Source organism: Lolium rigidum, chromosome 6 (assembly GCF_022539505.1).
Source record: "Lolium rigidum isolate FL_2022 chromosome 6, APGP_CSIRO_Lrig_0.1, whole genome shotgun sequence".
Classification (NCBI taxonomy): Eukaryota; Viridiplantae; Streptophyta; class Magnoliopsida; order Poales; family Poaceae; genus Lolium; species Lolium rigidum.
Window position 1 is genome coordinate 315,781,462 of NC_061513.1, and position 17,087 is coordinate 315,798,548.

Here is a 17,087-nt window from a genome sequence, read left to right on the forward strand (position 1 = left end):
CACGGTCGTCGGGGACGGCCTCAAGCACGCTCGCCGGCGGCTGTACCCATCTCGCTCCGCCTTGGCCGCTCCCACGAGACCACGGTATGGCTCCGTCGAGGTTCTCCACGCAAGCGTGTCTGCGAGGAAACTGGGGGGAGGTGCGGAGGAAGGGAGCCACGAGCGCTTGCCCGGCGGGGAAACTGACCTTCTGCCGACGGGGAGGGCGGTAACTGACATGCAAGTGGGCCCAACGAAAGCGACACGCTAATTCATCTCAGACGCGCCCGACCCTGGGAGCTTAGTGCTCTTTAGGGATATACACACACACATAGCTCATGTATTCATTTGTATCTTATTCTTTTATAGTTGGCAAGAAAGCGGAACAAGCTCTCAATCGATGACCGCTTCATAGCAATAGGCGAGGAATTGGCAGGATTTTTCCTTCGGGACGTCATACCACCATTCGCAGAGTTCCACTATGAATGAAGATGTACATGTTACATATGTAGTTGACTCGAAGAGTACCACTATGCTACATGTAATAGACATATATAGAGTACGCCTCGGAGAGTACCACTATGCATGAAGATAGATCTTCATGCATAGTGCTACTTAATTTGCGATCTTATGCAATTACATGTGTGTTATATTATATGCACCAACTTGCTATGCATCATCTTGATCTTCATGTACTACCTAAAACCAAACGCGTTTCTAGTGCATCGACGCGATATGAAACATACCGATATCCCTACACCCCTCCAAAAACCCTAAAACCTGAATTCTCTGCCGCGGCAGAGATTCATGCATATTCCCTGCCGCGGGTGGCAACCTTTGGTACCGGTTCGTATTACCAACCGGTACCAAAGCTCCTTGGCCCTGAACTCTCCTGGTGGCCCACGTGGAGGCCCCTTTTATACCGGTTCGTAAGCAACCGGTACGAAAGGGGGGGAGGGCTTTAGTGCCGAAAGTTTTATACCGGTTGCTCAACCGGTGCAAATGGCACTCTGGAACCGGTATTGATGAGAGGTTTTCTACTAATGGTAGTACATAATTTTATCTACAGGGAGGTATAGTAAGCGTCGAGGACGCTTCCTCCTGGGCCGGGTTGGACACAACGAACAACAGGAAGAGGCGAGAAATCAGATCATACAGATCATAGGTGAGTGGACGAATCTGAGGTGAGGAGCCGACGAAGTGGGATGAGAGTTCAATTTAGGTTCTGTTACAGCATGCCTCTCTGGGACCAACGAGTCCCCTACTTAACCCCTCACACACACGCTTACAGCTGGGCCCCTTGGTGCACAACACCTGGCTCATACAACGATCACAGCTAGCACTTAAAGCATCCCTAGCAGAGCGCGTAAATGGATTCAGTTCAGAAAATGGCGCAAATCAGTCATCGTAAATGAGCCAAAACCGAAAAAAAGTTTTCAAGCCGAGACCGAAAACCCAACTCGGCCTGTATTTGTAGGGGCTGAAAGAGCGAACTGAACACCAAACTCTATTCGTGGCGCCCTGAAATTTCAGATGAGACCAACTGCTTCCGCCGCTAGTACAGCCACCGAAATCTAGCCAAATTCGTGGCCGGCGTGGGGCTGCGCGAGCTTGTGGGCAGCGAGCTCGCAGCGGCGAGGGGCGGCCCGTGGCGGCCCGGGACGGGGCGGGCGAGCTCGTGGCGGCGCGGGTGGAGCGGCGCACGGTGGCGAGGGGCGGCGCGGGGCAGGGCTGGTGCGGGCGCGGGGCGGGGCTGGTGGGTCGGGCGGTTGGTGGGTGGCCAGGAGCTCAGGAAAGAAGAAGGGAAAAAAAGAAAAAGAGGGAAAAAAGAAAAACAGCTGACAGGTGGACCTTTAGCTGTTAAACGGTTTTGGATTAGGGGTTCTGTTCCGCGCCAGCAATTTTCTGGCCCGTAAACACGAATTCGGTAAACTGAATTATAGTTTTTAAGTTTACGTTTTTACGAGCTGTGCTAGAGATGCTCTTAGCCACTTGTTTCTTCGACCGACATCTGAGCCCCACTCGTGCTCGCCTGGACTTGATCACAAAGTCAGGCGACTCACTGTCCACCAAACAGACTTGAAGGTGTAACATCTCTCGACACGTTCAGCTCATTTTGTGTTTCTTTGAAGGGCGATCACTGGTGTTTTGATCTGTGATTCAATCTGGCACACGCATGGTGCTCCTCTCAAATTCAATCTCTTTGCATGGACAACGAGCAGGGGTTGGTTGTTGGTGTTGAAATAGTGGGCCTGCATTTAGTGGCCCATACTAGATTTCAGATTTTCCTATAAATCTTAAAGCCCACATAGTGACAGCTTTGTGAGTCTGAGCCCAAGTTAGTACCAGCTCGCTAGGGAGTGACAAGAGGTGGGAAGTTAAGTCCCACATGGAAAGTTGGGAGGAAGTTAGACCACCTTATAAGGTGGGTTGTTCCACCACTAGTAAGTGACTAATAATAGGAGTGGTTCACGTGCGCTCATCCTCCTCCTCGCTCGACTCGACTCGACTCGACTCGACACGCGCCGTGCTCGTGGTGAGTGGATGGAGCCCCGAGCCGAGACTTTCCTTAGTTTTTGCAGCTTAGGAAAACGAATAGAGTCCTATGTTGCCTAGGGTCCTGAGCCTATATAATCTCTTGCCCGGCTACCGCAGAAACACATCGAATACACGAATTAGGGTTTTGCCACCTCTCTCTGCTTGCGCCGCCATCGTAGCTTACTCCATCCCGCGCGCCAGAACCGCTCGTCCTTGCGATCCTGTACGGGAGAGGGCGAATTAGGTTTTTGGGAAGCGCTCTGCGCGACTGCTCAAGTTCTTCATCATGGGTCGCCTTCCGTCCAAGTCGGGCGGTGCTACCTACCATCGTTTTCAACGCCGTCTGCTTCGACCCATCGTCCCCGTCGTTAACAACGTTGTCATCAAAAACGTTACTGCTGCGATATCGTCTACTACACCTTCACCGCCACCTCCACCAGATCGGTACGTGCGACATATCTCGATCTGTTTAGCGATGGATGTTGTACTGTTTGCTCTGCTACTGTTCATGTTGATCACTGCATCTAGTATGTTCGAGTTTTACATGTTAGTAGTTACTGTCGTCATGCTTAATATTCTGGAATTAATCATGGAAATTGTGCCTAATTATCCAACAATCCAAAAACCTAATTGTAGGCAATTTCCAGAGTTAACAATGGCTGATTTTGCTGATGCACTGAGTCCGGATAAGTTTACCGGTATGCACTTTAAGAGGTGGAACATTAAGGCCACGCTCTGGCTTAGTCATCTGAAAGTATTCCAAGTTAGTAATGGCTTACCTGAAGGAACTATATCTGACCAAGATCAGAACAAGTTCAAGGAAGACAATACTCTCTTTGTCGGATGCGTTCTAAGTATTCTTGTTGATCGTCTATGTGATGTGTACATGCACATAGTAGACGGTAAAGAGCTCTGGGATGCACTGAATGCTAAATTCGGTGCAACCGATGCTGGCAGTGAACTGTACATGATGGAGAGCTTCCACAACATCAGGATGGTGAACAACCGTTCTGTAGTCGAACAAGCTCATGAGATACAGTGCATTGCGAAAGAGCTTGAACTCCTTAAGTGTGTCTTACCTGACAAGTTTGTGGCTGGATGCATCATCGCTAAGTTGCCCCCTTCATGGAGGAACTTTGTCACAAGTCTCAAACACAAGAGACAGGAGATATCAGTTGAAAATCTGACAGCGTCTCTTGATGTTGATGAGAAAGCTTGGGCTAAGGATACTATTGAGAATGGAGAGGGCCAGTCTAGCGCCAACATGGTGCAGAAGAAACCCTACAGCAACAATAAAGGAAATAACAAGCCCTCCTTCAATAAGCCTATGAAGACTACAACCTTCAAGAAGAAGAAGATGATAAACAAAGCAGATTTGAGCTGCTTTACCTGTGGAGAGACTGGCCACTTTTCTAAGGACTGTCCAGAGAGGGCAGACCGCAAGAAAAAGGCGAGGCAAGTCAACACGGTAACCGCTAGCAATGCTGATGGGTATGGTAATCTCTTTACTGTTCTTTCGGTATTTCAATCTCCATGTTGGTGGATTGATACAGGTGCTAATGTTCATGTGTGTGCTGACATATCCATGTTCACTTCTTACCAGGTCGCCCGGGATTCTTCCGTCTTGATGGGGAATGGGTCACATGCTTCTGTTCGTGGTGTTGGCACGGTAGATCTAAAGTTCACTTCGGGGAAGATCGTGCAGCTGAGGAACGTGCAGCATGTTCCTACTATGAACAAGAATCTCGTTAGCGGCTCCCTTCTATGCAGAGATGGGTATAAGGTTGTTTTAGAGTCGAATAAAGTAGTTGTTTCCAAGTTTGGACAATTTATTGGTAAAGGCTATGAGTGCGGAGGCTTGTTCCGCTTTTTGCTTTCTGATTTCAGTAATAAGTCTGTGAACCATATTTGTGGCAATGTTAGTGATGATACCAGTGTTTGGCATTCTCGTTTATGTCACATTAATTTTGGTTTAATGTCTCGGCTATCCAGTTTGAGTTTAATTCCGAATTTCACCATTGCCAAAGGTTCTAAGTGCCATAGTTGTGTGCAATCAAAGCAACCTCGGAAGCCTCACAAGGCAGCCGAGGAGAGAAACTTGGCACCTCTAGAACTCGTACATTCTGATCTATGCGAGATGAATGGTGTGTTGACAAAAGGTGGAAAGAGATATTTCATGACATTGATTGATGATGCGACTAGATTTTGCTATGTTTATTTGTTGCGAACTAAAGATGAAGCTTTATACTACTTTAAAATTTATAAGGCTGAAGTTGAGAATCAACTAGAGAGAAAGATCAAGCGTCTTAGGTCGGATCGTGGTGGTGAATGTTTTCCTAAAATCTTTGATGAATTCTGTGAGGAACATGGCATTATTCATGAGAGGACGCCTCCATATTCGCCCCAATCAAATGGGGTTGCCGAGAGGAAAAACCGCACGCTGACTGACTTGGTGAATTCCATGTTAGCCACTGCTGGTTTATCAAAGGCATGGTGGGGGAGGCTTTATTGACTTCATGTCATGTCCTGAATAGAGTTCCTAACAAGAATAAAGATAAAACCCCTTACGAGGAGTGGGCTAGGAGAAAACCATCACTTTCGTATTTGCGCACATGGGGATGTTTGGCGAAAGTCAATATTCCAATCACTAAGAAACGCAAACTCGGACCAAAGACAGTGAATTGTATCTTTCTAGGTTATGCTCCGCGGAGTGTAGGCTATAGATTTTTAGTAGTTCAATCCGAGATACCTGATATGCATGTTGATACTATTATGGAATCTCGTGATGCAACATTTTTTGAGAATATGTTTCCTATGAAAGATATGCATAGCATTGCTAGAATTTCTACTGAGATAATTCCTGAGTCTAGTCCATCTAATGAGTATTTTGAACAATCACATGAGAATGTTACTGAGAAGGATGACAATGAAGCTCCTAAACGGAGCAAGAGACGGAGGATTGAAAAATCCTTTGGTGATGATTTCATTGTGTACCTTGTGGATGATACTCCCACGTTCATTGCAGAGGCATTCGCATCTCCAGATGCAGATGACTGGAAAGAAGCTGTCCATAATGAGATGGACTCGATTCTTTCTAATGGAACTTGGGAGCTATCAGAACGACCACATGGATGCAAGCCTGTGGGCTACAAATGGGTGTTCAAGAAGAAGCTAAGACCTGATGGTACTATTGAGAAGTACAAGGCGCGAGTTGTAGCTAAAGGCTACACACAGAGAGAAGGCGAAGATTACTTCGACACCTATTCACATGTCGCTAGATTTACTACCATTCAAGTACTATTGTCCATGGCTGCCTCCTATGGTCTTATCGTTCATCAAATGGACGTAAAGACACCTTTTCTTAATGGAGAGTTGGAAGAGGAAATCTATATGGATCAGCCTGATGGGTTTGTAGTAAAAGGTGAAGAAAGAAAGATGTGAAAGTTGCTGAAATCTTTATATGGCCTGAAACAAGCACTTAAGCAATGGCATGAGAAGTTTGACAGAACTTTAACTTCTGTAGGCTTTGTTGTCAATGAGGCTGACAAGTGCGTTTACTATCGCCATGGTGGGGACGAAGGTGTTATACTGTGTTTGTATGTAGATGATATTCTGATATTTGGTACAAACATGAAAGTAATACACGAGGTCAAGTCTTTCTTGTCAAAGTGCTTTGATATGAAAGACCTGGGAGAAGTTGATGTGATTATGAGCATCAAGCTTATTAAGAACGAGAGTGGGATTACTCTAACACAATCCCATTATGTTGAGAAGATCTTGAGCCGGTTCGGCTATATTGATAGCAAGTATTCTCCAACACCTTATGATCCCAGTGTGACATTGCGCAAGAACCGGAGGATTGCCGTAGATCAATTGAGATATTCTCAGATCGTTGGCTCACTCATGTACTTAGCGAGCGCGACTAGACCAGACATCTCTTTTGCTGTTAGCAAGTTGAGTAGGTTCATGTCAAACCCGGGTACTGATCATTGGCATGCACTTGATAGGGTCATGCGCTACCTATGTGGTATATTGAGTTATGGGATTCACTATTCAGGGCACCCAGCTGTGCTTGAAGGATATAGTGATTCAAATTGGATCTCGGATGTGGCTGATCTCTACGCCACTAGCGGGTATGTATTTACCTTTGGAGGTGGCGCAGTGTCATGGAGATCTTGCAAGCAAACCATATTGACGAGGTCAACTATGGAAGCAGAACTTACTGCTTTGGACACAACCACTGTTGAATCAGAATGGTTGCGTGAGCTTTTGATGGACTTGCCTGTGGTTGAAAAACCTGTACCGGCAATCCTTTTGAATTGTAACAATCAAACTGTAATTGTCAAAGTGAACAATTCTAAGGATAACGCGAAGTCATCAAGACACGTCAAGAGACGTTTGAAGTCCGTCAGGAAATTGCGAAACTCCGGAGTAATAACTGTTACATATATTCAAACAGACAAAAACCTGGCAGATCCCTTTACAAAGGGACTATCACGTAATGTGATAGAAAGTGCATCGAGGGAGATGGGTTTGAGACCCGTTGATATTACACCATAGTGGTAACCCAACCTTTGTGATCGGAGATCCCGTGAATTAGGACCTGGGAAGAACAAACTAGTGGTTTAATTGAGGAGAGTATTATGTAAACCTCTCTATGTGAAGATGCACAACTCTCAATTGCTGTAAGGCAGGTTGGCAACAAGCCTTAATGTGTTTATGTTGGCTATTTTAGCAAAGATGCTGTCCTACAGAGCATTCTTGAAATAACACACCTATATGAGTCCGATTGTTAAACGTCGCAATCTATGAGATTTGAGTGATCTCTAGTAAACTCATGAAGAGACCACGAAGTATGACGCATATGCTTCACCCGCGGGGTAGGCTACTGGCAGCCATGTACTGGTTATGACTTTGAGTGAAACCCTGTTCACGCAAAACTTGCAATTCAAGGCTTAGTCCATTGTTCAAGTGTGAATGGATGTATCTTAAGGTTCTACGCGGAAGTTCAACTTAACAGTCTCCGCTGAAACACTGGTATATAAACAAGCAGCGAGTATTGGTAAATCTCTAAATGGGGATTTGAGATCTGGTGGGGGATTGTTGAAATAGTGGGCCTGCACTTAGTGACCCATACTAGATTTCAGATTTTCCTATAAATCTCAAAGTCGACATAGTGACAGCCTTGTGAGTTTGAGCCCAAGTTGGTGGCAGCTCACTAGGGAGTGGCAAGAGGTGGGAAGTTTAGTCCCACATAGAAAGTTGGGAGGAAGTTAGACCACCTTATAAGGTGGGTTGTTCCAGAGACTGCATATATGGAACATGGGAGCATGTGAACCCACTTTTTGAAAAGTTCCGTTTGTGATCTCAAAACATGTTTTAAAAATCGAAACACAAAATGATTTCCCAGATGATCTCAAATATGTGCCCTTGACATGAGTTTCGTGACGAAAAAATCTTTTATTTTATCTCGGCAAAAAAGTGAAATTTTGCAGGGCTATATAGCAGTATATATGTGACGTATTTTGTCTTTTTTAGATTTTGAAATAAAAAAGTGGTTTCTCCGTGAAAACTTTCTACGCACACATGGAACATGCGTACGTACCCGGATATTTTTATTTCAGAATTTTTTAACATTTGGAAAATGCATTTCCAACTAGGGTTCACATGCACCCAGGTTCAAACCTGATTTTTCCGGTTGTTCCACCACTAGTAAGTGAGTAAGAATAGGAGTGGTTCACGCGCGCTCCTCCTCCTCCTCGCTCGCTCGTCTTGACTCGACTCGACTCGACTCGACACGTCACGTCACGACGCGCGCCGCGCTCGTGGTGAGTGGATTGAGCTTCGAGCCGAGACTTTCCTTACTTTTTGCAGCTCAGGAAAACGAATAGAGTCCTAGACAGACGCGTCGCAGTTAGTCGGTTCGGGTCGCTCCCGGGCCGTGGGCTATCTGTAACCGACTCGAAAACGTGCGCGCGACGTGGGCGTGCCCCACGTTGCCTAGGGTTTCCTGAGCCTATATAATCTCTTGCCCGGCTACCGCAGAAACACATCGAATACACGAGTTAGGGTTTTGTCACCTCTCTCTGCTTGCGCCGCCATCGTAGCTTACTCCATCCCGCGCGCCGACGTGCATCGGCGAACGGGAGAGCAGGTCTCCGGAACCGCTCGTCCTTGCGATCCTGTACGGGAGAGGGCGAATTATGTTTTTGGGAAGCGCTCTGCGCGACTGTTCAAGTTCTTCATCACGGGTCGCCTTCCGTCCAAGTCGGGCGGTGCTGCCTACCGTCGTCTTCAACGCCGTCTGCTTCGACCCATCGTCCCCGTCGTCAACAACATTGTCATCAACAACGTTACTGCTGCGACATCGTCTACTACACCTTCACCGCCACCTCCACCAGATCGGTACGTGCGACATATCTCGATCTGTTTAGCGATGGATGTTGTATTGTTTGCTCTGCTACTGTTCATGTTTTTTTTTTTTTTTGAGTTGTAATCCACTGCTTTATTAAACGGGACGGTGGTTACAATCCGACTGAATCACGTCAGCCAAAAATCCAGGTATTACATCAAAGCGAACAAAATCTACTACGCTAAGAGCTTCCTTGGCACACATATGTGCCGCCTTATTTGCATCACGACCTAAGAAAAGAAGCTTGACTTCCTGGAAACTAGAACATAAACCCTTCATCTCACTAATAATGTGAGCACCTTCTATGCGAACTTGCACCTCCTCCCGCCAAACCCTCTCAAGGGAGAGGCAGTCAGTTTGTATAATCACCTTCGGAATACCCAGCCGAGCTGCCGCCTCAAGACCCTCCCTGGCTGCCAGGATTTCACTGACAAAAGGGTCATCGACGTGATTCTGTTTCCTGCAGCCTGCCTCCATGAGCTCACCATTGTGAGCTACTGTTCATGTTGATCACTACATCTAGTATGTTCGAGTTTCACATGTTAATAGTTACTGTCATGCTTAATATTCTGAAATTAATCATGGAAATTGTGCCTAATTATCCAACAGTTGGACCGGCGACCCAGGACTTAAGCGTGGACTCACAATGCAACTAGGATGCTGAGACTTGGGACTTGGTACCGAGGTGATTTAGATTGATTTCTGCGGGAACGAGTCCAATCCAGTCGGCCTCATCCTCGGCATGATCTTGGATGAAGCTAACAAGTGGAAGACTTTAGGCGTTCTGAGAGAGGGTAGAACCGTTGTTTGTTTCGACGCGGACTTGGAGTATTTGGTTTTCATCGTCTAATTAGAAAGAGTGTCCTTTCTCGCAGTTCACAAATAAAACAATAATTTTGGATTACAACATATTTTTTCTGGCGGAGAGAAAGACGCGCTCATTCAAAGAAAGGAGGAGGAGAAGAAACTGATGGGGATATGCATGAGAAATATGGCGCCACAGTTGAATGGCATCACCCATGTTCGAAAAAAAATCCAATTGCGTCTAGTATGCAGTTTTGAATTTAATCATTTTAAAACCAGGTATATTGTACATAAAAAATCAGTTACATGCATCCAACGTATAAAAAGCTGAACGAACTCTTCTCATCTGATCGAAAATAAACAATTCCATAAAAAATATAATGAAATTTCTAAAGGGTGAATTTCGGGGGTGATATTTTGGCTCCTGGATGCATATGCTTTCATTATTCTGAAATGCATCTTTGATACATTTTAAAATGCATGTCAAAAAGTTCAAAATGAAGATTTTTCACGTGTACATCATAACATGCTATGTGCGAACAAAGTCATTGCATGGAAAATCAACTTGGTGTTTTGATTGTGCAAAAAGACAAAATTTAGTGTTGAAAATAAGATTTTTTGTGAAACATGTTTTGTTTCACATCTATGACAAAAAAGTATTATTTTTTCGCAAAGCTGTGTGAACACACATAAATTGTCGAGATGATATGAGAATGGAAAACTGGAAGATTTTCTGCATCGGTGGATGAAGAATCACGAACATAAGAATTTCTGGTTTAGCATGTTCCCAGAAAGAAGATACTTTTTTTCCATTCGAGAAACGAGGAGCACGGGTCCGCACAATCGGGCAGTGTCCCTTGCTCGGTGCCCGCTGGCCCTTTTTCAGTAACTATATGCGATTTTTTCTTAGAATTAATTTTTTTAACAATTAAATACTCCGTATGCTTTTAGGTGGAGCGAGTGAGAGCCAAATTTATAAACCTCAACTTAACTCATTCGAATAGAAGGAGGATTTTGGTGAGGTGTAAACGGTAAGGTAAGCCACAAGGCCCATTCTACATGATCATGAAGATGAACAGTAGATAGGGTTTTAGTTTATACACTTGTAATTTTCCTTTTTATTCTTTTGATTCCATTCTGGTTTAATTTATTGTAATATATATGGAATATTGTAAATGACAATGTATATTGTGTGATAATCAATAAAGCTTAAGTTTCTCTATATTGAGCTTTATATTATATTTCTTTTGTCTTTTATTTCTATTTGTATGAATATCATATTATGGTTTGAGTTATATAATATTTTATTCAATTTGAATTGTTTGAGTTTGAATTTGAATTCAAACTCATTTCTTTTCTCAAGTGTCATTTCCAATCTAAATGATGACCATCTACTATGAAAAACCCTAAATGCAAAGAGGTCATGTCCAAGTTTATCGCACTCTCGAAACCCTAAACCCTAGATGGTGTCGAGAGAGAAACTTGATCCCCCTTAGGTGTGTTATGCAATAAAGCGTGAAATTTACCCAGATTTTATGATGAGATGCACATCCCTTTCCTAAATCTACCCCGCAACTGTCTGGAATCTTGGGATGTTACACCGGCGGCGGTGGCGGCGCCCACCGCTGGTGGGCAGGGAGGCGCATCATGGAGGTTTCTCACGGGAGGAGGTGGGAGATCGGCTCGGGGGCGCAGGGCGGCACAACTGCTCCATGGCCGACGCTTGAGGTCTCTGGCGGGAGGCGTCGAGGAGGAGGAGGGGTGAGGCGCCCGTGGCGGCGCCCTGACCCGCGAGATCTGGTGGATGGCTGCTGCCCGATCCGGTGATCGTGGGGTTAGTCCGGTCCTGCATTGGATCCCCTTTTCTTCCTCTTCTTCCTTTACTGCATCGGAGTCGACCAGCGGTGTGGGGACCTACTAGTCTTGTGAATAATGGCGGTGGTCCTAAGACTTCTTATCGCGCTAAGATGCTGATTTGCCTGTGCATGTCCTCATCGATCCGGCGGATGAGTCGTGTTCGGAAGGCTCCGCCGACGCTCCATTGGGCGAATCAAGCCCGGAGATTGCCGGATCGGGTGGAATTTGGTCGTGCGCACTCATGTTTTTTCTCGCAGTTTGGTTTCAGAGGGAGCGCTTCGAAGCTCTGCTGGCGGTTATTATCATGAAACACGTTCTCGTTCCGTGGTGCAGGCGGAGAATGATATGGAAGCCGAGATCTGAGGTCTTGCAACGGTGACTTGAGTCTTGGTGCCGATGAGGATTCGGCTTGGTGATCTGTGACTTGGAGCAGTGGCATGCGAGAGGGGCGACGGTACAGGAGACGTTCAAAGTCTTAATTTCATGGTAAAAATCTAAGATCTGGCCTTAATTGGTTGTGCCTAGCAATGTCCTTGTTGAAGGCATTGTTTTGAGAGTGAGGACTTTTCTTCAGAGTGAAAACCTAAGATTTATGATCGGACGACGACAACGCTTGTGCATTGTTACCTTCTTGGAGGCGTCGCTTTTGGAAAAGCTGAAATTATGGTGTTGTTTTGGTGGTGTTAGTCTTGCTGTTTTAAACGATTAGATCTCTGTAGCGGGACTTTTCTTTTGTGGTAATCTTCTTTCTTTTTGGGGTTGTGTGCATCCGTAATGCTGCTAGGCCAGTGCGTTGTTGCCGACGCTGGTGTAATTGGTATCTCTGTGATATTAATATGTGCTCTTTGTCAGAAAAAAAAGAGCCAAAAGACGCCCGTAATGGTTATCTGAGAAGACAAAGATGGATAGACTATAGCTAGGATTCCTTTTTCTTTATTTGTTTTGTTCGAATTTCAAATCAAAACGGAGGGTGACAGAAATACCCAAACCCATGCGTGTAAGTATAAAAATATTCCCAGAAAATTAAATGTATTGTAAGTAGGAAAATCTAGTCGTCGGATTTACAAGTTCTAACCTAAATATTCGAAAAAATTGTAATTGAAGTTTTAATAGTTTTAGTTGAGACATGCCTATCTAGAACGACATCTACGTACTATTTGTGACATAGATCGAGTGACCATGTAGCCGTAGGAGATTATTCACTCCATATGGTTACATGTTTCTTTCGAAATAAAAGCAGAGTTATTTGTAGTAATTCTGTAACGCCATAGTAGGAGTACCTCTGAAAGCTGCGTATCCCCTGTAAATTACCATGCGTTGCAAATACGCTATACACAATTGAATAAATTTCCGCCATAGAATTGGTGTATGGTTGGGACGGTGAACTTTGGTTCAGGATCAACAGATCAGCTTGTTGGACCTCATTACAAACAGCAAAACAAATGGCCTAATTACTTGCTGCATCGATGAGTACTTGGAGAAGGGGCAGCGGTTACCGGGTTGACGGTGGGTAGAGTAGATTTTTTTATAAAGGAAATATATTAATATCGAAATATACCGATTGCACATAGCCTCTGCAACAACACACCTTATTAGTAATACAGATGCACACAACTAAGGAAGGAAAAGAAAACTGGTAGTTGGGCAGAATAGACGCAGCACGGTGGATATCGTTTCAAAAAAAAAAAAATGCAGCTGTGTCGGCACCAAAGCTGGTAGTTGGGCAGTCCTAGGTAGCACTAGGAACGTCCTAGCTAGTCCTATGTAGCCAAATGTTGACTGTCTTAACCATTCTATAGCAATCTGGCTGTATAAATACCTCGTGCTCGCTCGTCACTCCAAGACATCATCCGCTGCAACAGCCATGGCTTCCACCAACGTGTCTAGCGCCGGGACAGGCAGAGCCCCCGTGGATGCCCCAGCGCCAGCGGGACTAGGCTCCTCCAAGGCCTCCTCGTCAGCGCTTCGGCTCATCCAGCACAAGAGGGAGGCATTGTGGTTCTACCGCTTCATCTCCATCGGCTATGACCACGTCTTCAACCCGGGCCAGTATACCGAGGACATGCGCGACGTTGCCATGGACGAGCACGCCGACCTCCGCAGGCCGAACCTCAAGGTCGTTGACGTCGGCGGTGGCACAGGGTTCACCACGCTGGGCATCGTCAGGCACGTCGACCCGGAGAACGTCACGCTGATCGACCAGTCGCCGCACCAGCTCGACAAGGCCAGGCAGAAGAAGGCCCTCAAGGGCGTCAAAATTATGGAGGGCGACGCCGAGGACCTTCCCTTCCCGGCTGACACGTTCGACCGCTACGTCTCCGCTGGCAGGCTTGTTCCTCCCTCTTCCGGTTTATATAAGGCCGAAACTGTTTGTTGCACTTGCACGTACCACAGTGCTCTCGTTTTTTCGAAAAATGGAAAACGCATATGGGTATCAAAACGTTCCGGAAAAATATATACAATTACACATACACATATAGTACTTGTGCCACAAGTTCCGCTAGAAAGTACGCTATATTCTGGGCTAGTCAAAAAAGACAAATTTTAGGTGTAAAATAAGCCAAAATTTTAGTTTTGTCCTGCAGCCCAACCTAAACTTTGCAAAGGTATACAAAACATTGGTATGTAATTTTGAGAATACATACCAAAACATTGGTATGTATTCCCAAATTGATTTTAAAAAAATCTAGCGCTAGTGTTCCTGTTGCCAAACATGCACATATTTATAAATACCAGTTATACCAACAGAATATGATTGATAAGTCACACCAATATATCATTGATTTCATATCCTAAAGAACATGTAACTCATATTTCGTTGTTAAAACCAATGTTCAAAATAGTGGGCTATGCTCCTTAGAGGTGGCATTTGCCAGACGCTAAAGAAGCCATAACATGGTTATAGTGTAGCATCTTCCAAAAATTTAGACATCATATATCCATAATATCAAAAGAATATTGCAAAAAATTCAACAATTCAGTTATAGAAATGTGTACCGAAGAACCATGATGATTGTAGCTATAAAAGAAGCCCATAAGTGCATATCAATAGTGGTAGTAGCAGTATCTCCTCTTCGATGAGTTGTTTCTTATGTTGATTCCATGATTGAGAATCATTTGCTTTTGGTCTGGCCTCCACTCCAGCATCGAGTATTGGCCCGATCCACAGCGGGGGATCAAGGAAGCCTACAGGGTATTGAGTACTGGTGGCCTAGCTTGCATCATTGGCCCTGTACGCCCAACATTTTGGTTATCCCGCTTCTTCGCTGATATGTGGATGTTGTTTCCTACGGAACAAGAGTATATTGAATGGTTCGAGAGAGCAGGGTTCAAGGATGTTGAACTCAAGAGAATTGGGCCAAAATGGTATCGTGGTGTTCGTAGGCATGGCCTGGTCATAGGATGCTCTGTCACCGGTATCAAGACAGAAAGCGGAGACTCCCCTTTACAGGTACACTTTTTTTTGAAGGTTCCACTGCAGATGCATTCTCTCAAAGAAAATTCAAATGTTCATCTCTCCCTACACATTTGGATGTTTTGTTCAATGGGCTTATTTACCATGGGTTACCGAAACGTGTTCATTTCCACTTGCATGTCTTTGCTAATTAATGGTTGTAGCTACTTTGTTTCTTATACCAACATAGGAAGACCTGAGCAATTTGTTCTTTAACTTTTTTTAACCTCACATCTTGTCACTTCCCATTATGTCCTACATATAAACAAATATATTAAGTAGCAATGGTAAAGGAAGAGTATCATATACTATATGGAAATAATAGGCAGCTTTCAACATTTCCTCCCTGCAGCTTGGTCCAAAGGCCGAGGACATCAGCAAGCATGGAAATCCTATCCTTGTCTTCGTCCGCTTCCTCATAGGGACGATATGTGCTACCTACTTCTTTCTGGTGCCTATTTACATGTGGATAAAGGACAAGATTGTGCCCCGTGGCATGCCGATCTAAGGAAGGGGAATAGAGCCGCCAGAAGGAGAGAAGAGTCTATGTCCGACTTAGCCTCCTCTATGCTAGGCACTCTTAATACCTTTTATATTTCATGTTGTGTATTTATGGATGTAATATACACCGAATTTTCCTAGAAGGGAAATCTCCGTATTTTTCATTATCTATTGGGCTTGTAGTCCAAGAAGGTGGCCAATTGCTTTAACCCCACAAGAAGGCCATCTCTATAAATAAAAGGGTGGTTCTATTTATTACAGGAAAAAAACGTGTTGCGGTGTTGCATTACACAACATCCTCCCAAACTCTCTCGACACATGCATGCAAACAAATCGACACAAAGTGTGTAAATGCAACATACAAGTAAAAATCTTGTGTCTCTCTCCAACCATTAACCTGATTCATGGTGTTGCAAAAACAATGAAATTAGACCCCAACATTGGCATATTTTGATAACTTTGCTCGTCCCTAATTGAATTTCAGTCACTACTTGTCAGATTACATGCATGTTAGATAACTTACCACTTAACATGCCACTATCCACTCATTTAAGACTTGCATGATACTTACTTTATGGTGCGTTATTATCTTATACTAACTTTATGGAATATTAATTATCATCTTTAGTTGATCGTAATGCTTGAACATCACTCACTAGATTTGCGTACCATAGCAATGTCTAAAACCACATAAATTATACACTGAATGTGTAATCATTTCAGGTTGCGCGACCTCTATAGTTGTTATGAAGGCATCAGAGTTCTACGGAGTATCGATTGTTTATAATGGTAACTCTATCTAGAAAAAAAATCTGAATGCAACGACAACATCTTTGATCATGTTGTTGAAACATTAGACCTGTTTATGGTGGCCTATATAGGATTTCAGAATGTGACTAAATCTCAAAGCCCAAAATGGGTGGCAGCCCAAAAGTATTCTAGCCCATGTCACTGGTTGCACATGAGTGGCAAGAGGTGGGTGCTAAGTTTAGTTACACGTCAAAGATGGGAGGAAGTTACACCACCTTATAAAGTAAGTTGTTTCACCAATTGATAAGAGAGTGGGAAGAGGAATTGTACACGCGTACTCCTCCTCCGCTGCCACTCGCTCGTCTCATCACGACGCGCACACCGCGCTCATATTTCATGGATCGATCCTCGATCCTTCCTGTTCCGGGAAATCGAGTTCGAACATGTCATATTTCATGAAGGCGGGATTGGGCGATTATCTAAAGAAGGTTCAAGTCTCCGCGATGTTGAGGAATTTGCTTGGTGTTCTGGGATTCCCAGCAGTGGTATGAAAGTGAGGGTGGCAGCACATGCGAAGTTCACAGTCCTATCTTTCAGGGTGAAAACCTAAGGTCTGGCCTTAACTGGTTGTGCCTGGCAATGACCTTGTTGGAGGCATTGTTTTGAGAGCGGGGACTATCTTCAGGGTGAAAACCTAAAGATCTTTGATCGGGCGGCGACGGCGCTGGTGCACTGTTCCCTTCTTGGAGGTGTCGCTTTTGGAGAATCTGTATTTCAGGTGTTGTCTAGGGG

General features: G+C 44.7%; 1 protein-coding gene across 1 annotated transcript; it reads left to right on the forward strand.

Annotated features, from left to right (window-relative positions):
• The first annotated feature begins 13,454 nt into the window (after window positions 1-13,454).
• On the forward strand, window positions 13,455-15,552 carry LOC124664641 (2-methyl-6-phytyl-1,4-hydroquinone methyltransferase 2, chloroplastic-like). Its single transcript, XM_047202111.1, has 3 exons — window positions 13,455-13,918; window positions 14,735-15,041; window positions 15,397-15,552. Exons 1-3 carry the CDS (start codon window positions 13,455-13,457, stop codon window positions 15,550-15,552), a joined length of 927 nt encoding a protein of 308 aa, XP_047058067.1.
• The last annotated feature ends 1,535 nt before the right edge of the window (window positions 15,553-17,087 follow it).